This window comes from Bactrocera oleae, chromosome 2, assembly GCF_042242935.1.
Source record: "Bactrocera oleae isolate idBacOlea1 chromosome 2, idBacOlea1, whole genome shotgun sequence".
NCBI lineage: Eukaryota > Metazoa > Arthropoda > Insecta > Diptera > Tephritidae > Bactrocera > Bactrocera oleae.
Genome location: NC_091536.1, coordinates 99,422,090 through 99,436,958, shown reverse-complemented (window position 1 = coordinate 99,436,958; position 14,869 = coordinate 99,422,090). Strand labels below are relative to the sequence as shown.

At 35.6% G+C, this 14,869-nt stretch overlaps 2 protein-coding genes and 1 long non-coding RNA gene across 4 annotated transcripts in view; 1 reads left to right on the top strand and 2 right to left on the bottom strand.

The window, feature by feature from the left end:
* The first annotated feature begins 523 nt into the window (after window positions 1-523).
* LOC118679904 (uncharacterized) lies at window positions 524-14,869 on the top strand. Its single transcript, XR_004975455.2, has 2 exons — window positions 524-1,358; window positions 14,449-14,869. It is a non-coding gene; the product is annotated as an uncharacterized lncRNA (long non-coding RNA).
* Window positions 843-12,178, bottom strand: tld (tolloid). Of its 2 annotated transcripts, XM_014232670.3 has the most exons (12): window positions 11,555-12,178; window positions 11,073-11,452; window positions 6,771-6,869; window positions 5,779-6,694; window positions 5,444-5,642; window positions 4,320-4,581; window positions 3,989-4,194; window positions 3,480-3,842; window positions 3,118-3,404; window positions 2,817-2,997; window positions 2,409-2,671; window positions 843-2,299 (listed from the first exon to the last, which is right to left on the bottom strand). In XM_014232670.3, the coding sequence occupies exons 1-12, from the start codon at window positions 11,801-11,803 to the stop codon at window positions 2,087-2,089; spliced, it is 3,618 nt and encodes a 1,205-aa protein (XP_014088145.3). In that variant the 5' UTR covers window positions 11,804-12,178; the 3' UTR covers window positions 843-2,086. The 2 variants fall into 2 exon arrangements, with proteins under 2 accessions (XP_014088145.3, XP_069962241.1); XM_070106140.1 differs by lacking the exons at window positions 11,073-11,452; window positions 11,555-12,178 and having other exon boundaries at window positions 6,758-6,869.
* The window catches only part of tok (tolkin), a 29,377-nt gene continuing 28,006 nt past the window's right edge, over window positions 13,499-14,869 (bottom strand). Inside the window, exon 14 of the mRNA XM_014232644.3 lies at window positions 13,499-14,799. Within this exon, the coding sequence (XP_014088119.2) occupies window positions 14,530-14,799 (270 nt within the window). The 3' untranslated portion in view covers window positions 13,499-14,529. The remainder of the gene's footprint in view (window positions 14,800-14,869) is intronic.

Below are 14,869 nucleotides of genomic sequence, written 5' to 3'. Positions count from 1 at the left end.
TACAATCACAAATGTTTAAATTCCAGTGGCATGTCAATATCAAGGATATTAGATTTTAAATTTAGTATCATTCTTATCAAAGGAGAGATATCATTAAGAGCGTAAAAGTACTCTAAACTTCGCTCCTACAAACATTCTGTGTGAATAATATAATTTTTAAATATTATTTGAATAAACGTATATAACTAGTATATTGGTAGGCTCCAAAACTGTTGACTAACGCTATAACAAATATACATATTCACTATATTACTGAGCGGCTACACTTGATAGAGCCTGTTGTCTACTGTCAAACAACTACACATTATCGCGAGACGAAAGAAACATTTTAACTAATTTTTATTATTTTACTTTTTCTTCACCATATTTTCGCATTAACTAAAATAAATGAAGAAACCAAACAGGAACTTTCACAATTTTGACAAAAAAGTTTTTACATATAATTATTTTTGTAACTTCAGGTTTGTTTCACTGCTATTAGTTGTTAGCTATCAAGGAAAACATGAATGCTCTCACAACAAAATAACGAAAAAGTAAAGAAACGGAAAAATATGAAGAAAATAAAAATGTGCAGTTGCAAAAAAGAAATAAACCAGATGACATATGTGCATTTTGCATCGGATTTCATTGTAGTTAAACTAACATTTCTACCAGAGATAAAGAGATGCGCAACTCGTCTTTCACTGGAAATGAGAGCGCAACTGTCAAAGTCGAAATTGAAATGTATGTCATGAAATCTTTTGTGATACCATGCTTCCATGCACCATACTTCCAGGAAGTTAAATAATCGTGCAAATTAACTTTTATATCACCCGGAGAGTGTTTAAAAAAACCACAACTGCTATCATCCGAACTTCAAATCAAAAGAAGTGACTTTATTTCCAATTCATAGTATTTTTAGCATAAAATTATATTAATGTTAATTCTAATTTTAGGATAAACATTTCCTGATTCGATAATTTCGCAAAAAGAACTTATGATTTTTATTTGTTAATGCGTTTAATTGATTTTGCGAAATTGAATCTTGATTTACTTCGATTCAGTCAAAATTTAAGCTGTGGCTGCTATTGACTATTTTACTTGCGGGCTGATCGATATCAGTATAAGGTATTCGATAAACGGAAGTTAGAGAAAGATGTGAACACCTTTCCAATCCATTTTTACTTTAAATCACTATTATATATAAAGCTCAATACGCTTATTTTTTAATATAAGTATAATTAAAAGTATAAATTAAAGTATATGTGAGCTCGAGTAAGTCGTGATATACATACATAAAAGGACGGAACAATTATATTCTGTATATGAAGGAAAACATAACGTGGACCGATTCCATCCACTATTAGTACTCATACACAGTAAGTTAATTGTAATATACCTATTTTATATAGTCAATACAAGCTTCCATAAACATACATATGTCATACTTAGGCATGCGGTAGGTGGGACTTAAATGACGAACGAAGACCGGGGATCGGATATTCTCATGTTAATTTTACATTAGCAACAATCTCAACTCACATAACTTTGAATTTCATACATCTTGAACTACTTTATAAGTTTCTCATCAAACGACATTTTACAAAAACAAAACTTAAGTACAAGTAGAAGTACTGAAGACAGTTTTAGTTTAGGTTTGATGGTTGATCCAAAGATCGCACTTGGACTACTGTCCTTTGTAATGCCATAAAAACAGAACACCTGTAGTTAGAACTTATAAATCAGCAAAACGCCTTGTGGCCAATAAAAATTTGCTCAGGCGTTTAATTCCTGAAGATAGTTAATCAGGAACAACTTGTAACTCTTCAACCAACAATTTAGCTTTATAAACGTTATTTACAGATGCAAATATAAATATAATTTAATTACCAAATTCAAAATATTTTTAGTAGTGGTATCTTCTGAGACTCTTATCTTAGTATTACATAGATTGATATGATGATGTCTATATATATATATATATTTAAGTGAATATAAATATACATAATTACTAAACTAAATTTATTGATTTTTAATTAACGTATAAATTAATCAGTAATTGTAACAAAGAAACAAATCATGCATATGCACTCTATAATCCCACATATTAGTCATCGAAATCGCCGCCTGTATCTGAGGCATAGTACACACTGCGCATGTAGCCAGGAAAAGGTGTAACTGCATCTAAATCGTCTATAAGATCCTCATCCGGGGGTTCCACGGCAACAAAAGAAACAGCGAAACCACGCAAAGAAGTACTGCCATCCGTTTGAAATCTCATAAGTAAGGTATCGGTATATGATGTTATTGGGGGTGGTTTCTGGAAAGGAAATAGAGAGCATACGCAAGAGAGAGTAAAAGTTAACAATTGTAAAAGGATGTACATTTGTATGCTTATATTAGTGTTCCTAATCGTAATTTAGTCTTACCCTATTGCCACAATAACGTCCATGATTGCTGTTCCTCATATACTTCTCTTCAAAGATTTCTTCTCTTATTTCCACCGCATCGTATTCGCATCGATCCGAATATTCGATTTCAAAGTGCAAAAACTTTATTTGAACACTACTCTCAGAATCAGCTTGTATACGCCAATTACAATACATATGCCGATTGTAGACCCGACTTCCATAGCGTGGATGTGAATAAAAGACTTGCGTTTCATTTGTTGCTCGCAAGTAGCCACCGCATTCTAAAAGTGAAAATTAAAACTTAAAAATGATCAAAAGTATTACTATTTCTATATAACAACTGTCCGACATTTCACCGGAGATCGAACAAAAACTATATAAGTAATCTTAATGAAATGGCGACATTCACAGAACATCCCTTCCTACCTGTTGAATATGTCGCTCGAAATCCTTTACGCTGCAGTGACGCATCAGTCCAAAGGACCATAAACATTTCATTTGTGGATGCCACCACTGCATATGGCTCATGTCCTCCACAGTATATGCCTAATGTCGAGCTGTTCTCTGATTTACCGTCATATAAGGCGACATAATCGTAAAAGCATTCCTACACACGAGCATACAATCATTAGAGCAGAAAGCAAAATGAAAAAATAAAAAGTATTGCTCTTGAGAGGTAGGTAGATGGACTAACTAACTGTTTCTGTATTTCATTAGCTCCACTCACCTGATGATTTTCCATTTCGAATTCGTGAAATGTCAACTGCACTCGGTGGCCTAAAACGGTGCGGAAGTGCCAAAAGCAGTATGTGTTACGTGGATAATCGTTTGGGAAGTTGGGGCTGTAAATGGTTCCCTTGTGGCTGGTGACTTCAAATTTACATTTGGTCTCGGTGCAATTATGTTGGTTCTCGTGGACAGTGTATCCATTACGGCAGCTGCACTTGTATGAACCAAATGTATTAAGGCAATGATGTTGACAGCCTCCATTGTCAACGGTGCACTCGTCGAAGTCTGTTTAGTGAAAAACTTAAAGTTTAACCAAGAAAAAAATTGGTGGGTGTGGAGAAAATATTAAAATTTACATACCAATTATTATATTGGCCGTAAAGCCGGTCCGTTGAATGTTTTTGTCTGAATAGAATTCCAATCGCATTATATTATGTTCGGATTTCAAAACTGGAGGCAGCTCTTGACCGCAGTAAATACCGATTTTCTTTAGACGACTATCACGTAACTTAGAGTATGCCAATAAGTAATCGTAGTTACATTCAGTGTATTGATATTTCGTGCCTTCCAAATCGAAGTGTGTAAAATTAAGGAAGACTGCATGATTGGGTGGTGCTACCACCTCCCAAACACACTCTTTCGATATGGGATACACATCCGGATATGATGGTGAATGCAGTGAGCCATTGGGAGTAGAGGCATTGATAATGCCACCGCATGCATCTGGAATATAACGTCAATATTTTTTAAAATATTGCTGTACGCAACAAACAATTAGTAGTAAAAATATCAGCTTTGCATTGGGTTTTCCAATATGTGTACATAGACGATTTGCCAGATGCAGGTGCATAATCCAAAAGCAAACAAACCTTCGCAAGTTCTTCCATCGACTTGCAGCTCATAGCCAGCAAAGCAAGCACACTGATAGCTCCCCAAAGTATTGATGCATTCGTGTTGACAGCCATGGTTGGTAAATTTGCATTCATCCAACTCCTGTAGGAAGACTGCAGAGAAGCCAACTTTTTGGACCGAACCATCGGAAACAAATTTTACGTACATGTGGTTTGAATTGGACCTGTGAGGATAATAAAATTCATATTAAAGCCGGTAATGGTTAGGCCTAAGTAACAACACGGTCTACATTTATCACACATTTTGGCCGAAATTATTCACACATTATATACACTCAATTGTACTCACTTGATATTCGGTGGCAAAATATATCCACAGTAAATGCCAATTAATTGAGAACCAACGTCATTGCCATCGCGTATTTCCATATAATCGTAAGCACAGTTATCATGATTTTCCAATTCGAATGACTGAAATTTCAGCGCGACTTGGCGGTTCTCCGGCACTGATATACGCCAAATGCATTCTCGGTCCGCAAGATATTCCAGAGGGTAATTGGGGGAGTCGATACGCCTATTTTCGGTGAGAAAAATATCGCCACCACATGTAACTGAGTAAAAAAAATAAAACATTCATTAGTTATAAGTCTACATTCTAGAAATCTATAATATTGTCTAGGGAAACGTTTCATTTTAATGACGTAAGTACAAAAGCTTGGTCACAGATTTAATTTTTAAAAGATATGAATATATAATATGTATGTAAGTGCAATGTGAATAATTATAAGTATCCGGTCCATTGAACGTTTGTTTTTTTGTTTTGATCGAACGAGGCATCAAAGGGCCCAAAGGTGTTTTATTTGCAAAACTTCGTGAATAAAATGAGCTGCAAATAATGCAAACTAACTCACTCAATTTCATTTTTTCCATTTTCCTCATATTCCCGAACAGGGCGTATCATTTGAGCTGTACGGGTAGGACATTTGACTGTTGTACTTGTATAAGCTGGGACAGACATTACTTTGCATCAAGGAAACGATGTTTTATTATATGAATCAATATGAAATTCAAAATTGATTGATTTATAAGTGTAAATTTTTAAAGACATAGGATGTTTGTAGGTGTGTAAATACGGATGAGACGTTACACGGGCACACTCAATCGAGCAGGCCAATATCTATGCGACATCTGTAGAATAGTACAAGAGTCAATTTCGGTGAACATACCGCTTCAGCTGAATTAGCGGAAAACATATATCTGATTTTCGATCCTTTTGCAATAGGAAAAAAGCATGATTATGACCTCTATAATTTGAACATGAAAATGCAATATATGCGAATAATACTTGGAGATATAGTTAAAGGGTGTATCACATTTATGGTAATAATAGCTTAGTAAAGGTGGAAAATTCTCACCTAAACTCACTTGCTATGATACTAAAATTGTATAGGAAAATTTTTAATCAGGACTTACCCTCAAAATCAGCAGAAAATCCACGAAACCCTTTAATCGCATGGTGATTGACATAATTGATGAGCATTCGACTGGAGCTGCTCTTAACCGTTTCCTCCGTGACATTGCCGCATAGTCGCTTAATAACAGGAGATTTATACCAATAGCCGTCGCGTATTTCTAAATAATCCACAGAACAGTCAGTGGACTGAAGAAGATGCTACAACATAGCACAAATAGTATTATAAAATAAGTAAAGTACGTTTACACAAGTAGATATGTATGTACGCGCACAAAATTAACACCTAGGCTATTAAACCAGTTCTGAAGTCATTATTACTGATGCGATTGCTTACCACTTGGTGAATTTGCAAAATGATCCGCTCCCCATTTGTTGCTGTGATACGCCATTCGCATTTCTCAAGAGATTTGTCAAAATCACTGACCTCGTAATCACCACTGCCACTATCTTCAATCATATTACTGACCTGTATCGCCGAAAATGGTGAGTATTCATAATGTGGTGAGACTATCTCTCCAGAATTTTCTTGAAATGTTCGTCCACAACTGGTGCACTTATACAATCGATTCGCCTTAGTTATATCCCCTGGACTCAAATGTAATCTTTGACCGATCTCAATATGTGGGGATTTCGATAAGCCTATCGGCTGTATTGTTTCCAAATAAACATTTTTGGCAAAGGTATTTTTTGCGTAATGCATAATTGAATTATAGTCATATGGCAGACCCAGGGAGTCAACATCTTCCGGTGAAAGTACATCAAAATTATACTCCTGCCCCTTCATTATATTCTCCTTATTAATGGTTATATGCTTATCTCGGTCGGTGCGCGTGTGTTCGTGCCAAAAACCTATAACATGTCCCAATTCATGCACGACAATCCCAAATTTCTCACAGTTGCGACCGATCGAAATAGCCTGTCGTCCGGAACCACGCTTGCCCACGAACGAACAACAACCACAATTCTTAACCGTGAAATGTATGTAATTATGATGTATTTTCGGATCGCGTTCTACAAATTTAATGCATGTGGAATTTTCCCAATGGCGCATGGCTCTCATGAAGAGCGCTTTGTGCACCCCGCTGAATATCTCGTCGATGGTATATGGTATAACACCATAATCCCAGATGCGCTCCTTTTTAGCGGTAACTGCACGCCGTGTACGGGACTCTAAATTTAAAAATGGAGTATTTATGATGTGGTTGAATGAATCTGGATTTGGGTTATGCTTAGCATTAGATCTGTAGTGCCTGTGGAAAAATTAATATTGAGTCATTTGTTACAATCAATAATATAAGATTGAAAAGGCTTACAGAACTTGTTTACCTGCTTTTCGCTTCACTGGGAGATTGGAAAATACGTCGCTTGTGAAGCTTCTTTTGGTGCACCGGCATCCTTCTGCCTTTAAGCTGTTTAAATAGGCGCCTATATTAAATTTAAGTGACAAGTATATTAAATATGTATATATACATAAGTGTATATCCAGACATTTGCCACACCATAAAATTTTACATCTTCGCTAATTCACAAAACAAGCTAGAATACCAATAATATAAGCCCACACTTCCCTATTGTATCACCTAAAATTAATCGAGATATGTAAATATGAAGTTATATATCTCTCTATTATATATAAAAGTTTTCTGCTGCTGTCGAGAATCAACTAACATAAGGGCGAGCTAGCTCGCGCTCGGCGGGGGGCGGACGTAGGTGAGCGAGCGTCCCGGAGCGCAGCGGAGGGCGCCTAGTATACCTATATACAAATGATGAGGATGAGGAGACGAGTTGAATTTCTTTTCGGTTAGTATATTATTCTATAACTGAGGAGCTGAATTGTGGTTCTTTAAATATACTTAGTGATGAGGGTTGAATTATGTTGCGTGGTATAAGTGGTTTATTAATTATGAGAATTATTGTGGGAAGAATGTTGAATTGATTAATTTTTTCAACTCCTAAAAATCAACGCCTAGTATACCTATATACAAATGATGAGGATGAGGAGACGAGTTGAATTGGGAGTGACTGTCAATATCTGATATCTGTCCGTCAGTGCAAACAATAACTGACTAAAAAGTAAGAAAGTTCTAAATTCAGGTGTAACCGAACATTTTATACTCTCTCAACTTGCAAGGTTCAAAGCCCGAGAAATTACTTCAGGTGTTGGCAAAATTTTATATTAAAGAAAGAATTGATCCGATCCCATCCCAAAGACATACTATTATCGAGAGTTTCATTTATTTATTTTATTATATGAATTTAAATTACATATCTGACACATGGACCGATATTTTCGGTTAAAAGTCAACTATAGGCACTGGCGGCCACATATTCAGTTTTAGTTCTATTTAGAGAATTTTTGGTCACAAGGTGGACACTTTAAACGCATTATTTACGCAAAGTCATTGTTGCTTGATTTGCATAGTAGAAAGTGAAAGAATCAGATAGAATTTAAAATGATGTTAAATGGGAAATAGGCGTGGTTGTAATCCGATTTCGCCCATTTTCGCACTATAACATAGAAATATGAGAAGAATTTTATGTACCGAATTTAGTTGAAATCGGTAAAGCAGATGCCAATTTAATGTTGTTCGCGTGTTTAGTACTTCATTTATAGCGCTTTTTGTAGTTTTTAACAGTCACGTTATATGAAGGGTGGGCGGTGTTGTCACCCGATTTCACCAATTTTCACACTGTCTACAGAGGGCGGGACCACGCCCACTTTAAAAAAGAATTGTAAACTGCAGATGCCCCTCACTAATGGGATCCTGTAAACCAAATAACATTCTTTAATCTTATTGTGGAGCTTAGTTATGGCAATTTATTGGTTTTTGATTTATGGCCTTTGTGGGCGTGGCAGTGGTCCAATTACGCCCATCTGCAATACCAATCGTCTTACGCTACCAAGAAATATGTGTACCCAGTTTCAAAAAGATATCTCAATTTCTACTCAAGTCACAGCTTGCACGGACGGACGGACGGACGGACGGACAGACAGACAGTCACCCGGATTTCAACTAATCTCTTCATCCTGATCATTTATATATACATAATCCTATATCTAACTCGATTAGTTTTAGGTGATACAAACAACTGTTAGGTGAACAAAACTATTATACTTTGTAGAAACATGTTGCGAGAGTATATAAATTAAGATATATTGATGAATTTTTATATACGTGTTTCTTGGGACCCAAGCGGGCTTGGTATTTTAGATGGGCGGGATCGTCCACAAGGTGCCGTGAAGCGGAAACAGATAAAGACCCATAACGAAGCACTAAATTAAGATACAAAACTGTAATTTGGTACAGGCGATCATAGTAGCAAGGGACACATGTAGGCGTAGCCCCGCCTTTAAATGGTTTAACGTACATATGTTCTAAACCGCTGAAGATAACTCAACCGAACTTGCTGAAAAGAAGTCTTTTAGCACTTCTTCCTACACTGTAAAAATGGGTAAAATCAGATAATAACCACGCCCACTCCCCATATAACGCATACTTATGTTAAAAAGTACTAAAAGCGTGATAACTCACTGTATAAATGCGCAAAAACATAAAATTTCGCAACCAATGTCGTATGGAAGGGCTTTATGGGGGCACGAATAAAACTTGAACAATGGGCGTGACCCCGCTCAGCTTTTGGTGAAAGCCTCTATCTCAGGAACTACTTTCCAGATTTCACCTTACAGTATACAAATCGAACATCAATAAAGTTTTCAAAATAAAACTTTGCACAAATAGTGCCCTCAAAGTATTTCATTGTACGCCTAAAAATGAAAATGAGATCGGACTATACATTTTCAAGGACCTTGACACCAAATGTGAGGACCCCAGTGCATATGGCAGATTTTTACCGCACAAATCGATCAATCTGTCCCTAATATAAATATTTTCGAACTTCCGGTTGACTTTATACCGCATCTATCGATCAATATGTAAGAATTCTTAATGAAATTCAGAAATTACCTCTTTCTGTGTATCTTCTTGCCTAAAATGTATGAAATGGGTGCAATACTTCTCCACATACCTAATAATCGAATTTTCAAACATCCGCTTGACTCAACTGTGAGGTTTCTTAATTTGGAAATTGTGAGAGTATAAAATATTCGGTTACACCCGAATTCAGCCCTTCCTTACTTGTCGTATGTAAAGTTACTTAAATACAGCAAAATAGTTTATAGAAAATGTACAAGTATTTTTGTTTAGTTATAAAAAGGGAAAGGCTTAAATTGAGAAGTTACTCCCACAAATAGCAAAACTAAGTATGTCATACGGAAAACGGAAAACTAGCTGCGATGAGATTACTCAGCCAGTAGGAATGTATGAGCCACCTCGAACAAGAGGCGCCAGCGCAAGTCAATTTGCTTTCTGTGATCATTTTGCGTATTGTTCTTAAAAACAGTCGCTAAACTCCACAAATTAATAAGAATTAAAAAAAAAACAGAAACTACAAGTTGTACATGATTTTCTTTATACATTTTGTGACATCTTGTCCGTTTGTCAGAGATAATTTGAACGAAATATTACCAAAATAGTGTATGTGTCCGGTTATGGGAATTGGATTTGTATAAAAATATTAATTAAAACGTTGTGTTTAAAAAGTTTGTTCGGTCATGCGAGATGACCGGTTATGTATCTCCCATATTATATTTTGCAAAAATGTATGCTACTTCTATGTATTACTGAAATACTGCAATAGTACTCCGATGATTTCCATGAAACGCTTCAACGCAAGTGGATGTTATTATACTTGTAAGCATTAACCAACACGTGCTGATTCTTGAGTGTTTTCTACAGGCTACCTGAATTTCTTATTTTGCTTGTCAATGTTGAAGGAATTTGCAATGAGCTTGGAGATGTGGCCGCGGCTATTTTAGAACAATAGTTATTTATTTAAATTTCACTTTGCTTTGTCAAAATCAAGTGGCTGCAGCGTTAATCGAGGAAATTCTTTGGAAATTCCCAAATGTTCATAGGCGCTGGTATTTGAAACGGCACAGATAAAAGAGGGAGCGAAAAAACTAAAAATGAAGGCGTGGATAACTTGTTTGAAGTAATGCGACAGTTAAAGTGTGTGTAGTTGCAAGAAGGATTTCTAGGTTATCTATTAGTTTTCTACCTGTTTGCTCTGTTACGCTGGACTGTGAGATTACTATACCGAAAGGATGCAGGTGCATCACATGTGTTTACGTCGACGTAGTGCTACAGGTAGGTAGATTAAATGAAAGTGATTGCGCATCGCAAAGTAGAAGAAGAAGACGGTCAGATTCATTTTACAGAAAGGGATAGCACTCTTCGATCAACAATATAATAAATATTGCTGTTAAATGCAGGCGCATTTAACGGAAGTGAAAAGTTATTAAAGTCTTGCCAGTTTTTTTTTTTTGATTTACGTATTTTTATATCGGAATGTTTGTATGGAAGGCACGTGACCATATTGCTACTAAGATACGCAACGGTCAAATCTCATTGAGTCTACTAAAGAACGCAGATGCGCCGAGAAGATAACATTAATGACTACAATCCAAAAAAAAAAATATATATGTATATATATTTAGTTGTGTGTAGACATACACATGCACGTAGTGTATGTGTGTTTTCATAAATTTTGGTTTCCTTTTGAACTCACCTTCGAAATGCCAAGCTCTGTAGCCGCTGGCGTGGGATGCCGCTTGTGTCGTCTCCCTTCATTGTGTTCTTTTGTTGGCGGCCTGCTTTAAGCTTTGCCAACGATACTCCCGGCGCTTCGGTAATAATGTTGCGTTCGTAGAAAAAATTTCCACCATCATCGGTGTTTATACTTTTTGTATTCGATTGTATTTTCGACAAAGCGCCGCGGTCGAAAAGGAAGGCCGGCCGATTTGAGTTGGCGCGACTCCAGACTTGTTTCGCCTCCTCGTCGCCGCCTGCTATGGCGGCTGACATCTCCGACTCAGCGGCGGCGATATCAAGCAAATGTTTTAGATGAGTCGGTTCAATGGCGCCGTGTTTGCCTTTGGTTTCTGGCGCCTAAAAATATTGGAATGTCGTGGAATGCCGTATGTAAGGTAAGGGCCGATTTCACATACGAATATGAGCTGTAATATGATGTCGGTAGAATATTTTACTTACCATTTGCGTATCGATTTCAATAAATTGTTCTGGTTGTTCTACTACGTCGAAATAGCCCTCTAATTCCACCTGCAATCCATCAACGAGGAGTAATTGGCGGGCAAGCGCACTTTTTTGTTGACGACTTAAATAGCGAGGATGATTAGGTTTGCGCTGATTTAAATGTGTATTTTTAGCGCTACTGGTCATTGCAGTTAGCATTAGCAAAAACCACAATAACAGATATTCTCGTACACACAACAAAACCATTTTGGCGGTTTTTAATTTTTGTACGTAAATTTTCCCACTGAACCACTTTAAATTTGTTTATCACTGTGATTGATCACTTTTCAAAATATACTCAATACATAATTTAGTCCACAAATTGATCAAGTACTCGTATTTATGCCCATTTACGCATGCGCAGGGGTTCGAATGTAATTGCGTCAAGTAACCGAGTACCGTACTGCACAACAAATAATGTCTCACTGAGCGCGTTTAGGGATCTGCGATCAATTTAACTGTGTGTGTATTCTCTGTATCACAGCTTAGATACACAGGCACATACAAAATCACACATTGATACTAAATATTCTGAAACGAAGTGAAGATCAAACAGCTAAAGGGAATGAGAGCTAGTGGAATTGGTTGCTAGCAACGCGTGATAGCAAATGCCTCAGGCGATTTTACTAACACTATATTTAATGCACACACACATATATACACATATACATACGCGTGTGCCTGAATCAGTTTTTAATGCTACACTGTGAGAAATATTTAACTCTATGGCGAGTAAAAATGGAAGTCCTTATGTACAAGTATTATCCTCTCTTAATACTTTTAGATAACCGAAACAAAATCTGGAATATTTTTTAAATCTGAAAAAATCTCAACTCATCAGTTCATTTGTCTCAATATATGCAAATATTCATAGAAATGAAACAAGTAAACCACTAATAATGCAAAACAAACTGGGTAAAGCTTTATGGCCAATTCACATAGAACTCTTTATTTGCTTTGCGTCAGACATTTGTTTTGACTGAAAAGTTTTATGTACGCTTTTGTATGAGTACATTCACATAAAAAGTTTTCGATGCGAAGTCAAGAAAAATGTTGGGCAACTCTCTCTTTTTACGCTTTGCCAAGCAACAGTTGTCATTTTTATTAGAGAGAAAAGGACGTGTGAAAAATTTCAGTTGACTTTGGTGGCAATATTGTGATAAGCATTTTTCTATTCATCTTTGCCCGTATTTGGTAGTTAAAACTAACGAAGTCTCTTCACACCTGCCCCTGGTACCCACGTACATGAATATAGAGATTTCAATTGTCAAAAATATAATAACGAGCAACACTTTCACAATTTCGTAAAATTTAACGATTGTTGGTAACATCAGAATGACCAGACGAAGCAAAATCAGACCCTTATCACGCCCACTAAATACCGTTAATAGGGAACTAACTAAGTAAAACACAAATGAAGCTACAAACCTTTTGAAGAGGGACCGTTTGAAAATTTTTTTAATATATATTGTTCGACGAAATCTTGAATGGAATAGCATTAAATTTTGTATTTTACTAGTTTTATTGTTATATTTTACTTCGCATCAGCTTAAATTATATTAAAACCAAATCTTCAAATGAGGTTTATATCACATCTAATAAACTAATGAACTGAAGAGGCTAAATTTTGTTTATTGAGTTGATGTGGAAAACGTCAGCCGCAGGATCGGAATTGATGATAATAGGGACATGATAGGTCCGGAAATATGTAATTTCACCTAAAGGTGGGCGGTACCATGCTCATCATCCAATTTTAACATCGGCTTCTATTTAACCCTCTTGCCGGATTATTTATATATAGCCAATTTTTTTAGGATGCAAAAAACCGTTAGGGGAACAAAACTATTATACTCTATAGCAACATGTTGCAAGAGTATAAAAACAAAATTCTTCTTGTTCTAGTTTCTATGTATATATTTGGTAAAGTCTAAATATTTCGCGCAACCAATTTGATTGCAAGTTATACTATTTAACACAAATAAGTTTCCGGGAGAGGTTTTATACCTCCATATACCATATATATATACTGTATATGTATACATAAGATTTCGACATTATTGTATTTTTTGTATAAATATTATATTTCATTCCATGAACAATATAAAGTAGATATGATTGGTTATATAATATTTCGATAACATCTACAAAGAACGAGGAAAAGATATACATAATTTAGGATCAATTGTATGCTATTTATAAATGCAATTTTCTTAGATAATCCTACATAACTCGTTTATATGACAATACCATGTATTCTTGTAAAAGTTGCCGACAAATTGTAGATATACTTTCTATTTCTAAAATATACTTTTTATAAATATGTTCCACTTGTATATATTCGGGCATTCTAAATACTTATTAAGAATATGTTTATACTTAGAGTAAAGTTACATTGCAAGTATTTGCAACGTAATTACATCCCTCTACAATTCACACTTTTTAAATTCACTTACATATATTTCTAACTTGTTCAATCCATTTGAAATTTTCTTTTCAAATTTTCAAAATAACCAATTTAGATAGTTTTGTTTGATTTTAACATACTTTCAGTTTCACTAATTTTAAATTTTTGATTTAAATTTAATTAAGAAAATTTTACACTTAAATATTTATTTTTTTCTAATAAAGTCTAAAAATATTCTTATTTTTGGTTCTTTATTCGTGATATTTTTTTTACTTGATGATGAGATTTACCTTTGATATGCTTTGGAAGATGAAAAGTCTACAATTTTTTTTATACGAGTATTTTTCGCTATTGTCATTATTTTCAATCATGCATGTTTCCACATAATATTTTTATTGCGTCTACCTTTTATCCTACCCAGTTTTAATATATTTTTCTTATTCTTTAGTAGACTCCTCGCCTGTTTTGGCCAATCTCAAGGAGTTACATAGAATATGGGAGGATGCCACCGACTCGGATCGGCCGCGTTTTAGAAATTATTGTAATATCGACCCCTGGGGCGTGCAATCAACTGATTCTCGCTGAAGTCACCATACTCATCCGAATCTTCATAGATACTCTTCAATGAACCCGGGAAAGGAGTGGCACGTTCTGCGCTATACGAATTGAAATCTTCATCACTATTCTCGAATGGATCAACGGCTACATAGGAGGCGGAGAAACCCTTCATTGTGACTGTGTCATCCGTTTTAAAGCGTACCAGTAGCGAATCCGTCAGTGAAATTATGTCTTGTGGAAGCTGCAAAATATATTTTCATGTTCATATGAAGTGTTATGGAAGAACAAATAAAAAGGCGATGCACTCGTAA

What these genes read in the sequence shown, in the direction of transcription:
- tld (XM_014232670.3), bottom strand. Translation starts at nt 11,803, where the DNA reads ATGGTTTTGTTGTGTGTACGAGAATATCTGTTATTGTGGTTTTTGCTA. An exon ending in CAGAGCTTGGCATTTCGAAG is followed by an intron (nt 6,870 to 11,072) that starts GTGAGTTCAAAA and finishes AATTTAATATAG; the next exon opens with GCGCCTATTTAAACAGCTTA. An exon ending in TACGGCCAATATAATAATTG is followed by an intron (nt 3,405 to 3,479) that starts GTATGTAAATTT and finishes TTCACTAAACAG; the next exon opens with ACTTCGACGAGTGCACCGTT.